The following is a 26,345-nucleotide window of genomic DNA, read 5'->3' on the forward strand; positions in this document are numbered from 1 at the left end:
AGTTTTTTCTTAATGGGGAACCCTTCAAGTAGACCTTTTTGCATCTCCCCACAACAACAAACTGCCCCAGTTCTGTTCCAGGTTCTACTCTCATCACCTGGAGGCAGATGCTTTTCTCCTGGAATGGACAAACAAGTTCCTCTATGTGTTCCCTCCATTTCCATTTATTCTCAAGACACTTGTTAAACTTAAACAGATAGCTCCTCGGTGACCCAGACAACCTTGGTTCTCCCTTCTACTTCAACTCAGCAGCAGGGAACCAATTCTTCTACCAGTATTTCCATCTCTGCTTACAGAGTCAAGGTTCTCTTCTTCATCCCAACTTGCACTCTCAGTCTCCACATTTGACAGCCTGGTTCCTTTTGGCATAACATCAAACCTTCAGTTTTCTCAATCTGTCAGAGACATTTTAGATGCTTCCAGAAAACTCGCCACCAGGTCATGTTACAACCAAAAGTGGACTAGGTTTTCTGCTTGGTGCGATCTTTATCACCAGGAGCCTCAGTCTACCTCGTCTGTTTCATTTATCTCAATCTAGCCTAAAATCCACCTCTGTTAGAGTCCATCTCAATGCAATTGCTGCTTTTCACCAACCACTAGAGGGGAAACCTCTATTGGCTCATCCTGTGGTTTCCAGATTTATGAAAGGACTTTTCAATGTCAAACCACATCCAGTGGGTTTGGGATCTCAATGTTGTTCTTGCTATATTAATGAAGCCTCCATTTGAACCAATGTCTACGGATCATCTTAAATATCTCACTTGGAAAGTGGTCTTCTTCATCTCTCACGTCTACTCGCAGAGTGAGTGAGCTACAAGCTTTAGTAGTGGACCCTTCTTTTACAAATATTCCATCATGATAAGGTGGTACTCTGCACTCATCCCAAATTCTTGCCCAAAGTTGTTACAGAATTCCACCTCAATCAATCAATTGTACTTCCAATGTTTTTTCCAAAGCCTCATTCTCATCCTGGAGAAACAGCTCTTCATACTCTGGACTGTAAGCGTGCTTTGGCTTTCTACTTGCAACACACTCAACCACATAGTTCTGCTCCTCAACTTTTTGTCTCCTTCGATCCAAACAAGTTGGGACATCGTCACAGCCCATAAAGTCAGAGCCATGGCGGCATCAGTAGCTTTCCTTAGATCTACTCCTATTGAGGAAATCTGCAAAGCTGCCACTTGATCCTCGGTTCATACTTTTTCCTCTCATTATTGTCTGGATGCTTTTTCCAGACAGGATGGCCATTTCGGCCAGGCAGTATTACAAAATTTATTCTCCTGAATTGCCAACACTCCCTCCATCCCATTGTAGTAAGCTAGGGAGTTCCACATGTGAGAATATGCTGCCTGCTTGTCCTGGAATAAAGCACAGTTACTTACCTTAACAGGTGTTATCCAGGGACAGCAGGCAGCTATTCTCACAACCCAGCACCTCCCCTGGTTGGTTTCTTAGCTGGCTATCTGAACTGAGGAGACGCGCGCCCTACGTCGGGCAGGAAGGCACATAAGAATTGCCACTGCGGCAGCCCTCTGGTCAAAGACCAGTGCCCTATCTGAGACTAGTCCTACCTGCGTACGTTCTGGTTCAGCAGGAACTCTTCTAACTTTGTCTTGAATCCCTGGAGGGTGTTTTCCCCTACGACAGCCTCCAGAAGAGCAGTCTAGTTTTCTACCACTCTCTGGGTGAAGAAGAACTTCCTTGCGTTTGTACGGAATCTATCCCCTTTTAACTTTAGAGAGTGCCCTCTCGTTCTCTCTACCTTGGAGAGGGTGAACAACCTGTCTTTATATACTAAGTCTACTACTTGTGCAGCTGTCCGCATTGGGGTTCCTTGGATGATGTCACCCATATGTGAGAATATCTGCCTCCTGTCCCTGGATAACACCTGTTACAGTTAGTAACTGCTTTTTGGTCTCACTTGAGCATGAGTGATTTGCTGTTAGTAGCAGTAGTAGTAACAGATTGGAATACAAGGTCCTCCTTGTAGGAGGTGAGGAGTGGCCTAGTAGTGGAGCTGCTGTTTCAGCACCCCGAGTTGTGGGATCTATCCCAACACTGCTCGTTGTAACCCTGGGCAAAATAAGTACCTGTGCATATCTAAACCACTTTGATCTCTCCCCTCCCCCACCCCTTTTATGGTTATTCTGCAAGGGACTACTCATAACCCCAAGGGGAAGAGGACCACTCTGTATAGGAGCACCGCAGGGACATCACTGGCAGTCATGGGGGGGAGAGGTTTTCTAACCATTTGATTCCTGGTCCTTTAAGCCACAGGAGAAAAAAATCTAACGGCTCTGACAGTTGAGCTAGTATTGTCTCCCGCTTGGCTGGGAGGAGGAGGTGGTTGTTATTTCCTGCCAAGTCCAAGGCTGGTTTTAGACCTGAGGGGGCCCGTGATCCCCCCTCCCTCGACCTCCCCACCTGCCATTACTACCACATATAAAACAAGTTTAAATGACTTCTTCACATACAACACAGGGTCTGGATTTTCCTAAAGGAAAATCTGGTAACCCTATACAGAACCAAATACAGAACCAAATAGAAACAGAAACTGAACTGGAAACCCCAAGAAATGAAACTCAACAAGTACTTCAAGACTGGAGAAATAAAAATGTCTATGCACTTTTTGGATTGAATACATAGGGGTCCCACCCCAAAGCTCTGCCAGCTGAAGACCACCTCCTCCAGTCTGGCAGCCAGCAGCAGTGACCCTGAGCTGCCACCAGCTGCAGAGCTTGGAGAGTTCTGGCTACTGGACTGGAAGGAGAGGTCTGCAGCTGTCAGGACTTTAGGAGCCCCACCAGATTGGGTATTTATATTCTGCCTTTGGGCATGGAGTATGGGGGAGGGCAGGGGAAAAATTAGGTGCCTGGTACCCATCTTGAACTTAGAGCCACTGCCTTTCACTTCCCCCTCATCAGCTGTCTGGTAAGCCACTGAACACAATACAAAAAGATCTATGATCCACATATCAGAATAAAACACTGTCGTCTTGACATTTTATTTTTCCATCATGTTGGTCTCATTTTGTCTCTTTGTCTTCTAATAATTCCCTTTCCAGTGGTTGATGTCCATTTGTCTTTTCCATGACTACACCTGTCTCTGATATTTCCTTTTTAGCTCTTCCCTCCCTTTCTTTCTTTCCTGCCTCTCCATCCAATCAAATTTCACCGTTCTACTTCTTTTTTTTTTTTTTTTTCTTTTTAGCTACCTACCAACTTTCCATCTCCCTTTCTCATGCTCCAGCTCTATTTCCCATCTTACTCCTTTCTAGCTCTCAACTCATTATCCTCCCTTCTGCCTCATTACCACATATCTACCTTAATACTTACAACCCTCCTCTCATTCATCTCTTCCCCCCCTCCCCCCGACTCTCCCACATCTTTCCACAATTTCTTGTATATCTCCACCCTCCATATCATAGTTATGGCCCCTTCATTATGGAATGCTCTCCCACTTGATCTCCACTTAGAAAACTCTCTGGAAAACTTCAAATCCAAACTTAAGACTTATAACCTACGAGAGTTCCCAAGAAAGGGACTTGGGGGAAATAGTGGACATGACAATGAAGCCGTCGGCATAATGCGCAGCAGCTGCTAAGAAAGCGAATAGAATGCTAGGAATAATCAAGAGGGGTATTACAAGCAGAACAAAAGAAGTTATCCTGCCTTTGTATTGGACAATGGTGTGCCCACATCTGGAGTACTGCGTCCAATATTGGTCGCCGTACCTGAAGAAGGATATGGCGATACTCGAGAGGGTTCAGAAGAGAGCGACACATTTGATAAAAGGTATGGAAAACCTTTCATATGCTGAAAGATTAGAGAGACTGGGGCTTTTTTTGCTGGAGAGGTGGAGACTTAAAGGGGATATGATAGAGACTTACAAGATCATGAAGGGCATAGAGAAAATAGAGAGGGACAGATTCTTCAAATTTTCGACAACTACAAGAACAAGAGGGCATTTGAAAAAATTGAAAGGGGACAGATTCAGAATCAATGCTAGGAAGTTCTTCTTCACCCAACAGGTGGTGGACACCTGGAACACGCTTCCAGAGGGAGTGATAGGACAGGGTACGATATTGGAATTCAAGAAGGGATTGGACAATTTTCTGAAGGAAAAGGGGATAGAAGGGTATAGATAGAGGGCTACTATACAGATCCTGGACTTGATGGGCTTCCGCGTGAGCAGACTGCTGGGCATGATGGACCTCAGGTCTGACCCAGCAGAGGCACGGCTTATGTTCTTATGATCCACTAACTTTCTAACAGAATCCACACAGCTCCTAGATGAATTTCGCCAAAACGCTTCTATTGAAGCGAGCCCTATCATTATGTATCTTCCTCCCCTCTACTTTCCACCTCTTTTTTTCTTTCAGATTTTAATGTATTTATTACTTGTCATGTCTCTAATATGTCAGTCCGTCTTGCTCCCTCCTTTATTATGCCATCACTTTTATTTTAATATTATGCTTTGTAAAACTTATTTTTTTAGCATTTTTTTAATATATTGAATCCACTATAAACCGTTTAGATTCCAGTTTGATAAATGGTATATCAAAGAATAAAGAAACTTGGATAGTGAGCTCTAGGAGATCCAAGATGGCCGCGAGCTGATGAGAGTGAGGGAGACGCCGCCAGAGATTCTAACGTAACAACGTTTACTTACTGCTTTATCGATGCCGAAAAGGAGAGGGAAAGGTGCTTCTGGAGCCTCGAGGCGCCCAGAGACTCCTCTTCAGATGTCCATGGAGGATTTCTTGCGGCGTCTAAACCAAGAGGCAGCAGCTGCATCGGGGAGTCACCCGCTGGAATCGCCGGGAAGGAGTGAGGTCGCGGCAAGTTTCCCTGGGCTAGAGTCAACTCTGAGCTCCGACGCTAGAACCCCGCCCCCTCAGCCGCAGCGTGCTAGCTCTCCACGGGAGAGTAGTCAATCTGAGGAGGCAGACTTCGTTTCCCGGGAGGCTGAAATGGGCGAAGCACTGGAGGAAGAGGAGACTGCGGTGAGAACAACGAGGGGACATGAAATAGAACAAGGTTTCCAGAGAGAGAAAACTGTCATTGCTGTGGAAGCTGGGACAATGCAAGCAAGTATATTCTCTGTTCCTAAACCCATGAATGTTACCCTAGACTCTATTTGGGACTTGGTAATTACTCTGGGACAAACATTGTCACCACAAATTAAAGCACTAGAAGACAAATTCCTAGAACAAAGAAATGAAATAAATGGACTTAAACAGGAAAATATATTAATGAAAAATAATGTGGAAAAAATAGATAAAAAGATAAGTGAAGTAAATCAAGTCCAAACGACACTGATTAAAGACAATCTCAACCTTAGAAGAAAGGTGGAAATGATGGAAAATAATATGCGGTTGAATAATCTTAGATTTCTGAACTTCCCAAAGATTCCTTCTTTATCAGCAAAAGAAGTTTTGAAAAAGTACTTTTGTGAGGTTCTTAATGTTCCTAATGATGCTTTTCCCCCTTTCTCTAAAATATATTATTTGCCAACATCCAAAAATTTGCAAGAACAACATCAATTAGAACAACAAGGTCAGGGCGAACAAATGGACATAACATCATTATTGGAATCTTCAATGAGGGAGGTAGCTATCCCAGCTACCCTATTGGCTACGGTGGTTTTATCACCAGATAAAAATTGGATATTACAGCTTTATTTTAAGAATAGACATAAAGAATTTCTTGGATATAAAGTTCAAATATTTCCGGATGTGACAAGGGAATCTCAGAAACGAAGGAAGGAATTTTTGCTTCTTAAGCCTGGGGTTGCTGCAATGGGGGCATCATTTCTTTTACGATATCCTTGCAAATGCATTGTAAAGTATAAATCTTGCAATTACCGTATTTGCCGGCGTATAAGACGACTGGGCGTATAAGACGACCCCCCAACTTTTAGTTAAAATATAGAGTTTTGTTATATACTCGCCGTATAAGACTACCCCTTCTTCCGCACACCTTCTCTACCGCCCCGGGTGCAGCACAGCCGGCCAGGTCCCCTTACTTTTGTGGCACTTCCCCGACCGACCGATAACAGCCCGGGTCCGACAAACCTCCCTGCCCTTAACCGCGAATCTAAATTACCTTCTGACTACCCCTTCTTCCGCACACCTTCTCTACCGCCCCGGGTGCAGCACAGCCGGCCAGGTCCCCTTACTTTTGTGGCACTTCCCCGACCGACCGACAACAGCCCCGGTCCGACAAACCTCCCTGCCCTTAACCGCGAATCTAAATTACCTTCTTACAGCTGCTGTAAGAAGGTAATTTAGATTCGCGGCTACAGGGCAGGGAGGATTGTCGGACCCGGGCTGTTATCGGTCGGTCGGGGAAGTGCCACAAAAGTAAGGGAACCTGGCCGGCTGTGCTGCAACCGGGGCGGCCGCCCCTCTCCCTTGGTAGCCACTCGAACCGCGAGGCTATTCTCCTTCTCCTTATCTGCCCTGCCTGCAGCACAGAGCCGAACGGAAGTCTTCCCGACGTCAGCGCTGACGTCGGGAAGACTTCCGTTCGGCTCTGTGCTGCAAGCAGAGAAGGTAGGGAGTAGAAGAGCCGCGTACATCCAGAAGACTGAGCATCCAGCCCCACAGGAGCCCCGCGACCCTCGGAGGCGTCCCCATGGGATCCCCGCAACCCTAGGGGGCATCCCCACGGGATCCCCGCGACCCTAGGGGCGTCCCCGTGCAGCTCTATAAACAGTACCCGGCGTATAAGACGACCCCCGACTTTGGGGAGGATTTTAAGGTACTGAAAAGTCGTCTTATACGCCGGCAAATACGGTATATTTTCTTTGAACCCTCGCAGCTGACAGGATTTCTCTCCAGGAGGGGCCTTGAAGGGGATTAAGAAAATCTCAATGCATAAATTTACTCTTGGTCCATTCTCATCTGACCACCTAATTTGTAATTTGAAATTTTTCTTTTTCTTTTAAATAGTTTCTCACTCAGGAACATCTTGGATCTCAAATTTTGGGACTTTAATTTTGATTGAGTAAATAGTAATTTCGTTATATAAATGTTACTTCATTCGTTTTATGTTATGTTGACTTAATCATATTCTGTACAAGAAGTTTATTCTTGATAATATATTCAAAATATAAATAAAGAATTAAAAAAAAAAAAGAAACTTGGATAGTAACATAGTTATTACGGCAGATAAAGACCTGTTAAACCAACTTGATATTTCTGGGCCATAGACTAAAGTCCACCTGGCACTGTCCTAGGCTCTAACTGCTGAAACTGCCATCCAAGCTCACTCCAACCCATCCAATCATCCCATTGTTTGCAGGGTATCCACTGTGAAGTCTGGCCAGTAATGTCCCCATGTTCCATCCAGCCCATCCCAAACCGAATCACCATACATGGGACACAAACCATACAAGTTAGTCCAATACTGGCATTAATTTTCTAATTCATACCATTTGTCTTCCAATTAGAAATCCTCTGTGTTTATCCCACACTTTTTTTTTTTTTTAAATTCCATCACCATTTTCCTCTCCACCCCTCCCTTGAGAGGGCATTCCAGGCATCCACCGTGAAAAAGAAATTCCTAACATTACTCCTAAGTCTTCCTCCTTACAACCTCAAGTTATGCCCTCTAGTTTTACCATTTTACCTTCTCTGGAAAATATTTGGTTCTATGTTGATACCTTTCAAGCATATCTCCCCTGTCCCTCCTTTCCTCTACAAATATGGTGATAAGGGGTTTGAACCAAAAGAAGTACGAGAAGAGACTGGAACACCTAAAGATGTATACTCTAGAGCAGTGGTTCCCAACCCTGTCCTGGAGGACCACCAGCCAGTAGGGTTTTTGGGATAGCCCTAATGAATATGCATGGGAGAGATCTGCATATAATGGAGGAGAAAGGCATGCAAATCTGCTCCATGCTCCATGACTGGCTGGTGGTCCTCCAGGACAGGGTTGGGAACCACTGCTCTAGAGTATACATGTTTAGGTCTTCCAGTCTCTTCTCGTACTTCTTTTGGTTCAAACCCCTTACCACCATTTTTGTCACCTTCCTCTGGACTGCTTCATCTTTTTATATCCTTTGCCAGATATGACATCTCCTTATCCTTTTTTTCCACCATCTTCCTATCCCATCTCTCTTCCCTCCTGTCCCTTCCTCACACTCCATCATCTCACCTCCTCCTCTCTCTTCTCCCCCTTATGGTCCAAGATTATTCCCATTCTCTTTCCTCATGTTCTTCCCTCCTCTCACCCCATGATCCAGCATCTAGCCCTCCCTCCCAACTGCAGGTCCAACATTTCTCCTTCTCTCCCTCCCTCTCATCCCCTGCTCCAACAAATTTCTCTTTTTTTTCAAATTTCCCTCCCTGAGCCTGCATCCTGGGTCCAACATTTTGGCCATTCTCTTCCTTACCTCCATCCCATTGTCGCCATCTTCTCTCTCTCCTTTGTTTCTGGACCCATAATTTATTCTTCTAGTCCTCTCCTCTGGTCTAATGCAACTTCCTGTTTCCAGGGCAGGTCAAAGCAGAGGGAAAGCTTTGCAGCGTCCATTCACTCAAGTTCCCTACAGCTGCCTCACCAGGGCTCCTGAAAAGGGAGAACAATTTTTAAAGAAGAATGGGAAGGGATGGACCATGGTGGGGAGAAAGGAAAGAGATGCCTGGACTTCAGGGCCCACTGGGGCACAGGGCAGCTGCCCTTTTTGCCCTCTCCCCTCTAACTCACCCCATGGCCACATCCCACAGCAGGAAGAAGCCTTCAAGCTGCTTTAGGGTTATGCAAGCCAAGAAAAACTCCAAAAGACTGCCAAAAACCTCCAAAAGAAACCCACAAAGAGGCAGTAAAGTCAAGGGTTCAGAGAGTAGCCGCTGAAAGCACGTGCCAAAAGCACAACACCGATAAGTGTATAAATCACTAATAATAAAGATATAGGTGCCCTCAGTGTGGAGGAACAGCGAAAAGAGAAAATACTCCGACGCTAAAATTTACAGGAGGGGGTCATAAACCACTACCCGCACACCATCATCGGGCACCTGATGTGTGCAAAAGAAACAGTGAAAAATCACAATTAAAGAAGTGCAAAACTAATAAGACAATCAGCGACTACTCTGTTAACCCCCCCCAGCAGAGCTGGCCTTAATGGGTCTGACTAGAATTTCTGGGAGAAAAAGGCATTCACCCTAAGAAAAGGAATGTTGTAATTAAAATGGGGGTTTTCAAATATCATTCAGGGTTTGTTGATAGACTGTTTGTTTTGCTTCTTGCACACTTCAGCTGAGAAGTAGAAGATTTTACTTTTAAACCTGGTTGCAAAATAACTTCAAAAAATTAGAGTTAATTGATACAGAAGGTTTCCAATATAATGTTGGCATTTTCTCCTATTTTGATTTAACATTGTGATCTTGTTTGGTAGGGTGAGCTCAGCATCGTGGTACTTCCTGAATGTGTTTGGCCTAAGAAGCATTTACTCCCTCATCCTGGGACAGGATAACGGTAATGAGGTGCTTAGTTTCTGTAGCACAAATCTTGATCCCTGACCTGCTAAGATCATGAAATCTCAGAAACCAAGAGAGCATGATAATCTGTGGCTGTAGATTTTCATAGGGTGCATCTACCCCAGCCTGCTAAATTTCAGCAGGAGTACAATGAGAAGCTATGGGCAATGAATACAGTTCACTATAGCAGGATCTGCCAAAGAGCAGCCTGTGTAAAGAAAGCAAAAGATGGAAACTGAGTAGTCCTCCTATTTCCTTGATTTGTTTTCTGTTAGAGTAGTGGTATATCTCCAGTTGTAAAAAATCTGTTTTGTAACTTTACATTACATTACATTACATTAGAGATTTCTATTTCGCCTGTGCCTTGCGGTTCTAGGCGGATTACAATTTAGAAGATATCTGGGCATTTCCAGTGGAGTATATTACAGTAGAAGAGTAAATTGCAGGTAAATAGTAGATAATTACAATACATTCAAGATCACAGAAGATGTACATAACAACTGATCAAGTTACATCGGGTAGAGAGTAACCTCAAATAACTATAAGCGAAGGTGGTTACATAATGTTGATGATTTCATGACGTTGGTTTCTTAATGTTGATGATATAGACAGTAGAGGTGTTTGATGGTGGTTAGAGTGATGGGAGATATTTTTTGAATAGTAGAGTTTTTATTTCTTTTCGGAATTCTTTTATGTCTGTTTTTTTTTTGTTTGTTTTATAAATCTTTATTCATTTTCTTATGTTGTTTTGATCAGTAATTTTGAGATGGTAGGGTCAATTTTAGCTTTAAAAAGAACAAAACCTGATAGAACTATTTGAATGATATTTCCTCAGACATCAGTCATTTTTTTAATATAAAGGCTCTCTGTGATGTCATTGCTTAGAACAGAAGCAACGTGTATCTTTTTATAAGTGAACGATCCAGGGAATTAAAGCTTCCATTCTCTGCCTTCACATAGACATTCAAACATGGAAGAGGTTTTCTCAGCTGACTTTCATGTCTTATTTTCCAGCTGCTGACCAGTCTCGGGTGATGCAGGAACAAATGACAGGAGCAGCAATGGCCATGCCTGCAGACACCAATAAAGCATTTAAGGTAAAATGCTGAGGAGGTGGGACTTTAAGGACTAAAATATGCCTTTCTAGAGTTTCAGTCTAGGCAGTTTTCCTCTTTTTGATATTAGATCATACCAGGTCCCCAGTAGTGTGTGGTTGGTAAGAGGGTTTGGATGGGAAACATTAACAGCATGAGATTAGCTCAAGGGATTATGCAGCAGGATCGACACCCCCCCCCCCCCCCCCACACACACACACACACAAACTCATTCTTGCCCTGGCGGCTGCCTTCTCTAAAATGGTTTCAAGGGATTCAAGCTGCCATGTAAAATAAAAAAGCCCTTATATGGCAGCTTGAAAGATTGTCACTAGGGGCCAGCAACATTTTGAAAAAGGTGCATGAGATATATGCAACTCAATCTCTTTGAGGAAATCTTGAAAACTGAATGGCCCTCAAGGACTGTGGATATACACCTACTGGGAAAATTAAACAATCCTGAGAGAAGTGGACAGTCACATAGCTGGAGGGAGAGAGGACCGTCTAGTGACATGTCTCCCGGGGGCTAGAACGAAGGACGTCGTCTACAGAATTGAGAGGATCCTGGAGGGAGCCGAGACGGAAGAGACAGCAGTAGTAATCCACATTGGAACCAACGACATCAGCAGAAGGAACTACAACAGGACTACACTAACTGACCAGTTCAGGATCCTGGGGAGGAAACTGAGGACAAGGAAGATAGCCTTCTCAGAGATCCTGCCAGTACCGAGAGCGGACGCAAGGAGGCAGAGCGAACTACAAGCAATAAACGGTTAGCTGAGGAGATGATGCGAAGAGGAGGGCTTCCACTTTGTTCGGAACTGGATAACTTTCTTGGGGAAGAACAAGCTCTATAGGAGAGACGGACTGCACCTGAGCGCGACTGGGACGAGGATGCTGGCACGCAATGTCCAGAGCGTCATAGACTTGGCTTTAAACTGAGGAGAAGGGGAAAGCCGATAGTCGATCTGACCTCGACACATTGGACTAAAGTATCAAATAAAGATACTGAGCAAGGACATTGTAAAAGAGGGCTCAGGACTGAGAGGGAATTTTTGGAAAAAGAACCTAAGGACGCAATGCAGGGGCCCAGGGCACAAAGGAAACTAGCATGCAGGATTAAAAGAGAACAACGGGAGCCAGAGGGACAACCAAAAATGGGGAAACAGGCTGAAGACGAAACAGACACATTGCAGGAGGAGGATGACCGAGACGAGGCTCGGGGACTGGCAACCCATGAGGTGGACGGCAGGAGCGCCAAACCACGAGGAAAACCAGCAGGGAGGGCAAACAACAGGGATTTACATTGCCTATATACTAATGCTAGGAGCCTACGGGCAAAAATGGGATAGCTGGAAGTCATAGCCAGCAAGAAGGACATAGACATAATTGGAGTCACAGAAACGTGGTGGACTGATGACAATAAATGGGATGTGGCCATACCAGGGTACAAACTCTACAGGAGAGACAGGACACACAAAAAGGGTGGAGGAATAGCGCTATATATAAAAGACTCCATACCCTCAACCAGGATGGAAACAACAGTAAGGGCGGATGGCTTGGAATCACTATGGGTTAAGCTACCGGTAAGAACTGGAACAGACATAAAATTGGGTCTGTACTATCACCCACCTGGTCAATTGGAAGAAATCGACCAGGACCTGGAAGCTGAACTGAGGCAGGTATGCAAAAGCGGAAGTGTGGTTGTGATGGGGGACTTCAACTACCCTGGGATAGACTGGAGTATCGGGCACTCAAACTGCACGAGGGAGACCAAATTCCTGGAGGCCACAAGGGACTGTTTCATGGAACAGCTGGTCTCGGAACCAACACGGGGAGATGCCACTCTTGACCTAATCTTCAACGGACTAGGGGGACCTGCAAAGGAGGTGGCGGTACTAGCCCCACTAGGAAACAGCGATCACAACACGATCCAGTGCAGGCTAGAAATTGGATCATCAAAGGTGAAAAGAATCACAACAACAGCACTCAACTTCAAAAAAGGGAATTATGATGCCATGAGGAAAATGGTGGGAAAGAAACTCAACAGCAACACAAGGAAGATGGAGTCCGTAGAAAAAGCCTGGACCCTACTCAAGGGCACGGTGCATGAAGCACAGAACCTGTGTGTCCCCAAGTTCAGGAAAGGGTGCAAAAAAAATAGAACAAAAAACCCAGTGTGGATAACAAATGAAGTGAAAAAGGCGATAAGTGACAAGAAAGCATCATTCAAAAAATGGAAAAAGGACCAAACAAAGGACAACCAAAAGGAGCACAAAAAACACCAAAAGAGTGTCACCGAGTGGTTAGGAAAGCAAAAAGAGAGTATGAAGAGAGACTGGCGGGGGAAGCAACAAACTTCAAATCATTCTTAAGGGGAAGCAACCAGCAAGGGAGGAAGTGGGACCCTTGGATGAAGAAGACAGAAAGGGAGTGGTAAAAGAGGAAAAAAAGATAGCTGACAAGTTGAATGAGTTCTTCACGTCAGTCTTCACGAGGGAGGACACAACCAACATTCCGGAACCTGAAGAGATCGTAAATGGAGATCAGGATAATAAGCTGGTCCAACTAGATGTAAGCCAAGAGGATGTCCTCAGGCAGATAGACAGGCTAAAGAGCGACAAATCGCCAGGACCGGACGGCATTCACCCAAGGGTACTCAAGGAACTAAGGAACGAAATAGCAGAGCCACTTCGACAAATATGCAACCTATCCTTAAAAACTGGAGAGATCCCGGAGGACTGGAAAATAGCAAATGTCACGCCCATCTTCAAGAAGGGTTCAAGGGGTGACCCGGGAAACTACAGGCCAGTGAGCTTGACCTCGGTCCCGGGAAAGATGATGGAAGCGCTGATTAAGGACAGCATCTGTGAACACATCGAAAACAATGGACAGTTAAAGTCGAGTCAGCATGGCTTCTTCAAGGGTAGGTCATGCCTCACAAACTTATTGCACTTCTTTGAGGGGGTAAACAGCCAGGTGGATAAATGGGAATCCATAGACATCATCTACCTTGACTTCCAAAAAGCCTTTGACAAGGTACCACACGAAAGACTGCTTAAGAAGCTATGGAACCACGGGGTGCAAGGGGAGGTCCACCGATGGATCAAAAACTGGCTGGCAGACAGGAGACAGAGGGTTGGAGTAAAGGGCCATTACTCAGACTGGCAATGGGTCACGAGTGGAGTTTCGCAGGGGTCGGTGCTGGGACCGCTCCTGTTCAATATATTTATTAACGACCTGGAGGCGGGAACAAAATGTGAGGTCATTAAATTTGCGGATGACACCAAACTATACAGCAGGGTTAAAACCACGGAAGACTGCGAAGACCTACAAAAGGATCTTACGACACTGGAAGAGTGTGCCAAAAAGTGGCAAATGAGCTTCAACATAGGGAAATGCAAGGTCATGCATGTAGGGAAAAAAAACCCGATGTTCACTTACAAAATGGGATCACTGCTAGGGGTAAGTAACCTTGAAAGAGACCTGGGAGTGATGGTAGACACAACACTGAAGGCGTCGGCACAGTGCACCACAGCCTCAAGGAAAGCAAACAAAATGTTGGGTATCATTAAGAAGGGTATTACATAGAAACATAGAAATAGACGGCAGATAAGGGCCCACAGCCCATCTAGTCTGCCCACCTTAATGTCCCTCCCCTACCTTTGCCCTGTGAATAGATCCCATGTGCCGATCCCATTTGGCCTTAAAATCAGGCACGCTGCTGGCCTCAATCACCTGTAGTGGAAGACTATTCCAGCGATCAACCACTCTTTCAGTGAAAAAGAATTTCCTGGTGTCACCTCGTAGTTTCCCGCCCCTGATTTTCAACGGATGCCCTCTTGTTGTCGTGGGACCCTTGAAAAAGAAGATATCTTCCTCCGCCTCGATGCGGCCCGTAAGATACTTGAACGTCTCGATCATGTCCCCCCTCTCTCTGCGCTCCTCGAGCGAGTATAGCTGTAATTTGTCAAGCCGTTTTTCGTATGGTAGATCCTTGAGTCCCGAGACCATCCGGGTGGCCATTCTTTGCACCGACTCCAGTCTCAGCACATCCTTGCGATAATGTGGCCTCCAGAATTGCACACAGTATTCCAGGTGGGGCCTCACCATGGATCTATACAATGGCATAATGACTTCCGCCTTACGACTGACGAAACCCCTTCGTATGCAGCCCATGATTTGTCTTGCCTTGGACGAAGCCTGCTCCACTTGATTGGCAGACTTCATGTCCTCACTGACGATTACCCCCAAGTCGTATTACGACCAGGACGAAGGAAGTCATCCTGCCACTGTATTGTGCAATGGTACATCTGGAGTACTGTGTCCAGTACTGGTCGCCGTACCTGAGGAAGAACATGGCAGTGCTTGAGGGAGTCCAGAGAAGAGCAACTAAGCTGATAAAGGGTATGGAGAACCTCTCATATACTGACAGACTGAAAAAGCTAGGGTTGTTCTCCCTGGAGAAGCGGAGACTTAGAGGAGACATGATAGAAACCTTCAAGATCCTGAAGGGCATAGAAAAAGTAGACAGGGACAGATTTTTCAAATTATGGGGAACCACAAGTACAAGGGTGCACTCGGAGAAATTGAAAGGGGGCAGGTTTAGGACAAACGCTAGGAAGTTCTTTTTCACCCAGAGGGTGGTAGATATATGGAACGCGCTTCCGGAGGCTGTGACAGGCAGGAGCACGTTACAGAGCTTCAAAGAAGGTTTGGATAGTTTCCTAGAAGACAAAGGGATTGAGGGGTACAGATAGAAGTAGAGGTAGGTTATAGGGATAGGAGTAGAGGTAGGTTAAAGAAATAGTCAGGGACCACTGCTCAGGCAATAGGCCTGATGGGCTGCCGTGGGAGCGGACCACTGGGTGAGATGGACCTCTGGTCTGACTCAGCGGAGGCAACTTCTTATGTTCTTACCAAACACCCCTACATAGATTCTTGTGTTTGTGTCTTGCTGCATCTAAGGAAATTGAATCGCCATCATACTATGGCTTTCTTCAATCTCCCTTTTTACCTTAAAAAAACCACAGCATGAGGCTGAAACGTATTGATAAAAGTTTGTAAATAGAAAATGGAAATAAGGCAACTTTTTTGGGACTAAACCCCTTTCCTCAGGTCAGGACAGGATACCATAACAGCAGCATACTTTACTGTCTTGAAGAAACATTTGGCCTCTGAAAGCTAATTGAAAAATGGATTAGTCCAATAAAATGGTATTTCTTATTTCTTGCTATTTGTTTTATTTTTATTTGTTAATTTGTAAAATGGTTTTTCAAATGTACATCTACTGTCTTTATATTCTGCACAGTTTCTGTGGTGTTGCATTGTATGCAGAGTCTGGTTTCTTGGCGGTTCAATTTAACTTTTGTCTATGTATTTCTATTTTTAGTTTGTGATTATTGGGCAAAGGTGTTTCTGTGTTCTATATGTATGAAAAGGACATGGTTTTCTGCTAGCATCGACTGTACAGGATCAATTGACTGTGCAGGATCTGGATTGTTTAGATTTACAATGCGTGTGTTGGTGTTCTAGTGTTCAAGATGCTGCCTTTTCCAAGGTGCACCCTTGTTGTGGTTGGAAAGACAGTTGATGTTTCCAATCCGGCTTGATCTTCTTCTTGGTATCAAAATGCCTAGAATACGCAAAGATAATAAAATATTAATGGACACTTGGAAAACTATGAGATTTGTTGATAAATTAACACCTATTCCTTTTTTTTTTTTAATATTTTATTTATAAATTTTTCATTCTTACAATAATTTAATTGTACATAAAGTTTCAATTAGTACATGAAAAATTGTGATTACAAATAATTCATCTTATCACATAAAATATAACCCTCCCCTTTTTTCATTTCTTAAATCCATATAATATACATTCCCCTCCCCTCCCCATTCTAATATAATCATTACTAATGTGCTATGAAATCTGATCATTGGAATAACGAGTCAATGGTTCCCAAATTTTCTTAAAATTATGAATATTTCCCTGTTGTAATGCTATTGTTTTTTCCATTTTGTATATATGACATACTGAATTCCACCAAAATGTATAGTTTAATTTGGTATAATCCTTCCAATTTTGAGTTATTTGTTGCATGGCGACCCCTGTCAATATTAATAATAGTTTGTTATTGTTTGCTGTAATCGGACTCTGAGTTCTCATTGCTGTACCGAGCTTGGCTACTAGGCCTTCCATTATTTTGACATAAAGTGGTATTGATGCTATGGGTCTGTAGTTGGAAGGTTGATCCGTTGCTCCTTTATGGTCTTTTAGGATAGGGGTGATGACGATTTCGCTGAGGTCTTGTGGGAAAAGGCTGTCTGTGAGGGCTGCTTATTCGGACTTATGCATGTGAACCATTTTTGAGCCTCAGGGTTTTGATTGAATGCAATTCATGGAGTGATTGAGTAATTTGGATGCATAATTATCTCTGAGGAAGACAGCGAAACGGGGTTTTTCATCGGATCACAGTGGCCCTCCCTATATCGAGCCCAAGATAAGTTAAGTTGATGTTATGATTTTTGGTTACCATTATAGCAATTATAGCAATTTCACTGATTTGGTTACCAATCAAGGGTCCCACGACAACAAGAGGGCATCCGTTGAAAATCAGGGGCGGGAAACTACGAGGTGACACCAGGAAATTCTTTTTCACTGAAAGAGTGGTTGATCGCTGGAATAGTCTTCCACTACAGGTGATTGAGGCCAGCAGCGTGCCTGATTTTAAGGCCAAATGGGATCGGCACATGGGATCTATTCACAGGGCAAAGGTAGGGGAGGGACATTAAGGTGGGCAGACTAGATGGGCCGTGGGCCCTTATCTGCCGTCTATTTCTATGTTTCTATACCATTATAGCAATTTCACTGATTTTTCCATTATTTTGGACTTGTATTTTGAGGTTAATTGATTGAGTGAAAATACACTATTTGACATTTAGGTTAACTTTCATAGTCTTGAGTAGTCACATGATGTGAATATATTGACAAAATAAACTTTCCGCAATGTGCTGGTGTGCACTTATTAACGTTCTTAGTGAACACCAATCAGGATTCAGAAAAGGATTCAGCACAGAGACAGTTTTAGCTTCAATCTTCAGCCACCTTTACAGTCTTTTTAGTAAAGGTACCAGTGCTCTGATCTTACAACTAGATTTTAGCAGTGCTTTTGATCTAGTGGATCCTTTGGGGGTACCTCAAGGTTCCCCACTATCACCCACCTTATTTAATATCTACATTTCATCTTTAAGACATCTATTACAAAAGTTAAACCTAAAATACTACATATATGCTGATGATATCTCTATTTTAGTTCCTTTGAATAACGTGACCAACAAAATTTTAGAACACATTTCCCATATCATGACTGAAATTGAACAGTGGACTATCAATTTTAAATTGAAATTAAAAACAGAAAAGAAAAAAATTTTCTTGGCAAGCACAAAGGATAAAATTACCAGAACATCATTACACCTAAATGGTCACGATTACCCAATATCAAAAACCATAAAAATATGAGGAGTCACATTAGACACCCACTTGACCATGATCGAACACACGAACTTGGTGGCAAAAAAGTGTTTTTTTTGCACTATGGAAATTAAAGACCATTAAAAAAATATTTCGACCCTCTATCTTTTAGACTACTGGTTCAATCATTGGTTCTATCCATATTGGACTACTGCAACATCATTTACATGGGTATACCTAAAAAAACTGAGAAAATTAAGAATAGTGCAGAACATGGCCGTCCTCTTAATATTCGGACTAAAGAAAAGCGAGCATGTTAGTCCCTCCTACAAATTGCTACACTGGTTGCCAATGGAGGCATGAATAATGTTCAAGTTCTCTTGCTTTTGCTTTAAACTGGTGTGGGGAATGGCCCCTACCTATCTCTTACCACATTTCAAACTACACATCCCTACTAGAACAACCAGAAATTGCAATCTTTTTGCCTATCCAAGGATCACTGATTGCAAATACAGGTCCTTTCTGGACATAACTTTTAAGTTTCAAGCTAGTAAACAGCAGACCTGGCTAGGCAATTACATCAACAGAGCCAGGATGACCTACGACGCATTTCGGAAAGAAATTAAGACAGCACTGTTCGATAGGTTTATCTCCTAATTAGATACCATTTTAAAACTATTAACACCATGCTGATAATTTTGAGAAATATGTGCATTTTTACAATTGTATTCTGTAATTTGCTGACTGTTCAGCGACATCTTTGCTATTTGTATTCTGTAATTCATTGATTGTCCAGCTCTCTTCAGTGTAAACCGCCTAGAAGTCGTAAGATTGTGGCGGTATAGAAAAAATAAAGTTATTATTATTAAATAGTATAGTATCATATGAGAGTCCTACATGATTTTCTAGTAATTCATTAATTTGGGGCCAAATTAGTTTCCAAAATGCATTTACACAGGGACAAAAAAAAATTAAGTGGTCTAATGTCCCAACTTCTATTCTGCAATGCCAGCATCTATTAGATCTAGTACTATCTATCTTTTGTAAGCGCGTAGGGGTCCATAAAACTCTATGTAACAAAAACATGCAAGTTTGACTCATAGATGCTGACTTTGTAGATCTTAATCTCCAGGACCAAAATCGTGGCCATTGAGACTCAGAAATTGTCTGACCAATCTCAATACTCCAAATATCCCTAAGTCCAGTTTTCTTTTTTTTATTTAAAAATCCATTTAACAATTTATACCATTTTGCGGCTTGGTGACCCAAAAAATCCGCCTGGAAACATAGGACCTGCAGACTATATTGAGTATTAAGAGTTTTCCATTCAGGGAACCCTGCCTGAATAGCTTGCTTCAATTGCAACCACTTAAAATATTGTGTTTTATTTAATCCAAATTTATGTTGCAATTGTGAAAAACTAAGCATTGTTCCTTCTGAAATAATATCATTCAATGTTCGTATACCTGCAATTATCCATTGTTTCCAGACGATTTTGTATCCGCCAATCTTGATCCTGGAGTTTACCCAAATTGATTGATTTAATGATTTAGCAATTGGTTCTGGTGATAGATTACTAATATATCTTAATGTCTTCCAAGTATCCAATAGAATTCTGTTATCCTTATATCGTCTTGGCATGTTTATACTAATTAGATGTTCTAAATGTAGTGGGAACAGGAGCCGCCATTCTAGATATAGCCAATCTGGTACATTCTCCATGAGATCTGGGAGGATCCAATACATACCCTGTCTTAGAATATAGGCTTGATGGTACCTATAAAAATTTGGAAAATTTACCCCTCCCTCCACAATTGGTCTTTGTAAAGATACTAAAGCAATTCTGGGTCTTTTCCCAAACCAAACAAACCTTGTAAGAATATTATTTAACTTTTTATAGAATGACCCCTGAAAAAATATTGGTATCATACTCATTTGATAACAAACCACAGGCAATATCATCATTTTAATTGTTTGGACTCTTCCCCACCAAGAAAGATGTAAAGGATTCCATTGCTCACACATTTCTGTTATTTTTTTTAATAAAAGTTTTTCATTTTCTTTGACTGTATCTTCAATTGTATTTTTTATAATAATTCCTAAATATTTTAATCCTTCTTCTTTCCAAATAAATGAATATGAATCAAATAATCCTTTGGTACAATGAACATTAATTGGAAGAATTTCCGATTTACTCCAATTAATTTTATATCCAGAAAATTTCCCAAATTTCTCTAGAAGATTAAGTAAACTTGGAACAGTATTCCCCGGTTCTCTTAAATATAATAATATATCATCTGCATATGCAGAAAGTTTAAATTCCCAGTAAGAAAATGGGATTCCCTTTATCTCCTTAGTTTGATTAATTGCAACTAATAAGGGTTCTAAAACAATATCAAAAAGTAAGGGGGGACAAAGAACATCCTTGTCTAACTCCCCTACGCAAGTTAAATCTATCTGATAAATTGTTATTAATATATAATCTTGCACCAGGAGAGCTATACAAAGTCTGAACCATTTTAATAAAACCGGGGCCTATTCCAAACCATTCCAGAGCTTGATACATATAACTCCATTCCACTCTATCAAATGCTTTTTCTGCATCTAAAGATAGCATAAAAGCTGGATCATTCAAATTTTTCACTAAATTTAAAGAGTGAAATGCTAATCTAGTATTGTTTGATGAGTGTCTTTTAGCAATAAATCCTGTTTGGTGTACATCAATAATAAAAGGAAGAGCTTTTGCAAGCTCTTACCATCTACATTTAATAAAGATATAGGCCTGTAATTTGAAACCAAGGTAGGATCCTTGTTTGGTTTTGGTAAGACAATAATTACCGAATCAGCCATAGTACCTGATATATTCCCATTATTTATTTGATATTGATACAAATTTAATAAATATGGTAAGATGATATTTTGAAATGTTTTATAGAATTCAACAGTATAACCATCACCACCCGGAGCGGATCCAATTTCTTTTAAAGATATAGGATCTTCTAAACTTCGTTTTATATGATCCGGAACATTTGGTCCAATAAATGAGTTTAAGAAATTTAATCCCTCTTGTTCTTTATTTTCATAAGATTCAGAAGAATATAAATCTTTATAAAAATCAAGAAATTGTATTAAAATATCTTTGGTGTTAGTGTGTGTGTTGCCTTGTGTGTCTTTAATTGCAATAATCTTAGATTTCCTTTTTTTTGCTTTGAGAAAATTAGCTAATAATCTTCCAGCTTTGTTTGAATTACCATAATACTGAACTTGCTTATAGAAGATATCTTTCCTCACAAATTGAGAAGAAATCTCATTATATTTCGCTTTTACTTTTAATAAATTTTGTAATGCATTATGTTCTCATTTCTCAATTAATTTATTCTCTAATACTTTAATTTGTTTTTCCAAATCAACATATTGTTTTTTAAGTTGTTTTTTGATAAATGCTGAATATGAAATATTTCCTCTTATTGTTGCTTTAAATGCGTCCCACAAAATCTCAGCATTAATATTGTCCGAATTATTTATTTGAAAAAATTCATTCATCTTTAATTTAAAATCTTCCAGAAAGTTCGAATCCGCAAATAAAGCATTATCAAATCTCCAAATTGGATTGAAATGTTCTACATCATTATTCTGAAAGTCAATCCACACATCAGCATGGTCTGAAATTACAATGGGATCAATAACTGCATTCATCACTCGCTGCGCTATATTATTAGACACGAATATATAATCAATTCGTGAGAAAGATTTGTGGACCTGAGAACAAAAAGAGAATTCCTGATCATTAAAATGAAGAATACGCCATATATCAACTAAATTACAAGATTGAACCAAATTATCTAAACCTAATGATTTCATTATTCTACTTGGTCTCTTATCCAAAATTGGATCCATTACAGCATTGAAATCCCCTGCTACGATTAAATTAGAAGTAGCCAGTGGTAACAGTAATTGTTGAACTTGTTTGAAAAACTCCATTTGATTCGAATTAGGAGCATATAAATTTAATAAATCCAGGGTTGTATTTCCCAGAACCATATTGATATGCACCCATCTTCCTAAAGGATCATGGTTTATTAATTTGAAATCAGCAGTGCATTTCCTATTTATCAGGACAGCAACCCCAGCTTTTTTCCCTATTGCAGGTGCAAAGAAGCATTTAGAAATCCAATCCCCAGATAACTTTTTAGATTCATGTTCAGAAAGGTGCGACTCTTGAATAAAATATATGTCCGCATTTTGCTTTTTAAGGAACGTTAGTACTTTCTTTCTCTTAATAGGATGATTTAAACCATTGACATTAATAGAATAAATTTTTATATCCATCTATTTTATAATTAAATTTTGGCAAATACTTCTATAATAATAAAGATGATCAGATCTCAGCACATTAAGTAAATATATTTCCTCAAATCCCTAATATCTAAACCGACCCCCTTAAAAGAATTTTCTTTAATAAAAACCAAACAAAACTTTTATGTAGAACCCCAATCAATATTAAGAATAAAGTGATTCATAACAAAAATCATTTTTTTTTCCTCCTTTCCTGTTTTTTTCTTTCTTCCTCTTCCTTTTCCATTCCAATAATCTTTTTACATAAAAGCATATTACTATATAAGTAATACCATATGAGGTTACTCATCAAAACTACATTAGCATCAAAAATAAACAGCCTGTAAGTGATTCCATAACTCCATAAAAGGATAAGATTCCAAATATGAAACCCTTTCAATTCTAAAGCCAGTAAACTGTACTAACTGTATTAATGACTGTATTAAAATCACCAAATATATAATACCTTGAACTGCATCTTTTAAAGAAATTGAAATGCAACACAGAGCATCTAAAAAATAAATAATAAAGTCTATGAACATAAGAACATAAGAACTGCCATCTCCGGATCAGACCTTCGGTCCATCAAGTCCGGCGATCCGCACACGCGGAGGCCCTGCCAGGTGTACACCTGGCGTAATTTATAGTCCACCATATCTTTATATGCCTCTCTTAAGGAGATATGCATCTAGTTTGCTCTTGAAGCCTAGGACGGTCGATTCCGCAATAATCTCCTCTGGGAGGGCATTCCAGGTGTCAACCACTCTCTGAGTGAAGCAGAACTTCCTGACATTAGTCCTGAATCTGTCCCCCCTTAGCTTCATTTCATGTCCTCTAGTCCGTGTCAAATTGGACAATGTAAATAATCTTCTCTGCTCTATTTTGTCGATTCCTTTCAGTATTTTGAAGGTCTCGATCATATCCCCACGCAGTCTCCTTTTCTCAAGTGAGAACAGTCCTAGTGTTATAAGTCTATCCTCGTATTCCAGTTTCTCCATACCCTTCACCAGTTTTGTTGCTCGTCTCTGCACCCTCTCCAGCAGTTTTATATCCTTCTTTAGGTAGGGAGACCAATGTTGGACGCAGTATTCCAAGTGCGGTCTGACCATTGCCCTATAAAGCGGCATTATAACTTTCTCCGATCTACTCGAGATTCCTTTCTTTATCATGCCCAACATTCTATTTGCCTTCTTTGCCGCTGCCGCACATTGCGCCGACGGCTTCAGGGTCCTATCTATCAGTATACCCAGGTCCTTTTCTTGTTCACTCTTCCCCAGAGTTGCTCCTGACATTGTATACTCGTATTCCTTATTCTTATTGCCTAAATGCATTACCTTGCATTTCTCCACATTGAATTTCATCTGCCATTTCTCCGCCCATGTTTCTAACCGACACAAGTCGCTCTGGAGTTCCTCTCTATCGTCCTGCGATCTTATTGCCCGGCACAGTTTTGTATCATCTGCAAACTTGATGATCTCACTGGATGTTCCTTCTTCCAGGTCATTGATATAAACATTAAAAAGGATCGGCCCAAGTACCGAGCCCTGGGGTACACCACTAGTCACTTTCTCCCAGTCGGAGAACTTCCCATTTATGCCCACTCTCTGCTTTCGGTTTTCCAGCCATTTTCCTATCCATCTTTGTATATCTCCCTCTATGCCATGGCTTTGTAGTTTCCTGAGAAGTCTTTCGTGTGGAACTTTGTCGAACGCTTTCTGGAAGTCCAAGTATATTATGTCCACTGGCTTCCCACTATCAATTTGCTCGTTCACGGTCTCAAAAAATTGGAGTAAATTCGTCAAACATGATTTCCCTTTCCTGAATCCATGTTGACTGGGTTTCATCAAGTCGTGTGCGTCCAAGTGCCGGACTATGCTATCTTTGATCAGTGCTTCAACCATCTTGCCGGGGACAGATGTAAGACTCACAGGCCTATAGTTGCCCGGTTCCCCTCTCGATCCTTTTTTAAAAATTGGCGTGACGTTCGCTATCCTCCAGTCGTCCGGTATCTGTCCAGTTCTGATTGTCAGGTTTGCAAGTTTTTGCAATAACTCTCCGATTTCAACCTTCAATTCCTTTAAGACTCTCGGGTGAATTCCATCCGGTCCAGGGGATTTGTCACTTTTAAGTTTGTCGATCTGATAGTATATCTGGTCTAAGTCCACTTCAACTGTGGTGAGGCTATCTTCTATTTCTCCTGCAAACACTTTCTCCGCTTCAGGTATTGTTGAGGTGTCCTCCTTCGTAAAGACGGACGCAAAGAAGGAATTTAGTTTGTCTGCGATTTGTTTATCTTCCTTGATGTACCCTTTTCTTCCCTGGTCATCCAGGGGTCCCACTGCCTCTTTTGCAGGTTTTTTCCTTTCACGTATCTAAAGAAGGGCTTGAAGTTTTTGGCCTCCTGGGCTATTTTTTCCTCATATTCCTGTTTTGCATCCCTCACCGCCTTGTGACATGTCTCTATGTAATCATAAGTTCCTCTTGTTTCTGCAAAAAGTCCTGCAACTCTTCTGGTTCCTTGAAATTCGTTGTTTTATTCTTGAAAGTCACTTTCATCATCGCTGGATAAATCAACCCATATTTTGCTCCAAGACTTCTGAGCTGTGGTCTCATATGAAGAAATTTTTTCCTCTTTGCTGCAGTGGCAGGAGCAAAATCTGGAACAAAGTGTATGCGAGAGTCCTGAAACTTTAAGTTCTTATTTTCTTTAGCCAGCCGAATAATATCCAATACTTGCTGATGTCTTAAGAGCTTGAATATTATTGGACGAGGTCCCCTTTGAGTATCAGTCCTCCTGACTGGTATTCTGTGAGCTCTTTCGATTTCAATAGGATGTTTAAAATTGAGAGGGAGGATTTTAGGGAGGAGATTCTCCAGAAAGGAAGTAATGTTATTTTCTTCTGCCCCTTCCGGGATCCCAAGTAATCTTAAATTACTCCTTCTCTCCCTATTACTACAATCCTCCAGCATTTGCGTAAGTATATCCATTTTCTTTTGCACTGGCTTGAATTTGAATAAATCTGTTTCAACTGCCAGCATTCTATCATTAAGATTAACAATCTTATTCTCCACCAGCTCCATTTTCCTGTTAAGAATATTTACTTCCTTTTTAACCTCTTTAATATCCTTGGAGTTTCCTAGCACAATTTCTTTAATTGCTTTCAGTTCCTTCAATATTTCAGCTGTTTCAACAACTTCCTTCTCAGCCTGTTTTTTCGAAGGGGTCGGAGGCTCGGGTTTAGCTCTTTTTGCACTTGCCGGCATCACAAAAGCTGAATCAGCTTTGTTATTCTTTCCAGAAGCCATATTGATAATTAATTCTCCCGTATCCAACAAGAAAAGTTAACTTTTGTAACTTAAATAATCTTTAAAATGATCTATCGGGAAGGAGCTCACCGTTCACCCGACTGTTGCCATGCGCTTCCAAGCCACGCCCTTAACACCTATTCCTATTGAAAAATCTACTTATCAATCTATATGGTTGAACTCTAAGATCCAAATAGGCGGTTATAAAATTGTCTGGAAGGATTGGATTAAAGCAGAGATACGTACATTAGATGATGTTATTTCTAATGGTAAGCTGCTTGATTTTTTACAATTGCAACAGAAATATGGTCTAGATAAAAAACAAAATTATAAATGGTTGCAGTTGAAGCAGGCTATTCAAGTAGGGTTCCCTGAATGGAAATCTCTTAATAATCAATTTAGTTTAGAATTCCTATGCTTTCAGGCAGATTTTCTGGTATAAATTATTGTCTTCTTATTTGAATAAGAAACCAAAAAATGGGCTTAGGGATATTTTGAGCATTGAGATTAAGCATCAGATTAATGCATCTCAATGGCCACCTATTTGGTCTTGGAGGATAAAATGTACAATGTCTGCATCTATGAGGCAAACATGGTTTTTCCTGTTGCATAGAGCATTCTGGACCCCTGTTCGTTTACAAAAATTGGATTGC

General features: G+C 41.4%; 1 protein-coding gene across 2 annotated transcripts in view; it reads left to right on the forward strand.

Annotated features, from left to right (window-relative positions):
* Nucleotides 1-26,345, forward strand: part of EMC3 (ER membrane protein complex subunit 3) — a 62,036-nt gene that overhangs the window by 33,600 nt on the left and 2,091 nt on the right. For both annotated transcript variants that reach the window (XM_033925765.1, XM_033925764.1), the window contains exons 7-8: nucleotides 9,403-9,482; nucleotides 10,499-10,581. In XM_033925765.1, coding sequence (XP_033781656.1) covers nucleotides 9,403-9,482; nucleotides 10,499-10,581 — 163 coding nt within the window. The remainder of the gene's footprint in view (nucleotides 1-9,402; nucleotides 9,483-10,498; nucleotides 10,582-26,345) is intronic.

Source organism: Geotrypetes seraphini, chromosome 17 (genome assembly GCF_902459505.1).
Source record: "Geotrypetes seraphini chromosome 17, aGeoSer1.1, whole genome shotgun sequence".
In the NCBI taxonomy this organism is placed as follows: Eukaryota; Metazoa; Chordata; class Amphibia; order Gymnophiona; family Dermophiidae; genus Geotrypetes; species Geotrypetes seraphini.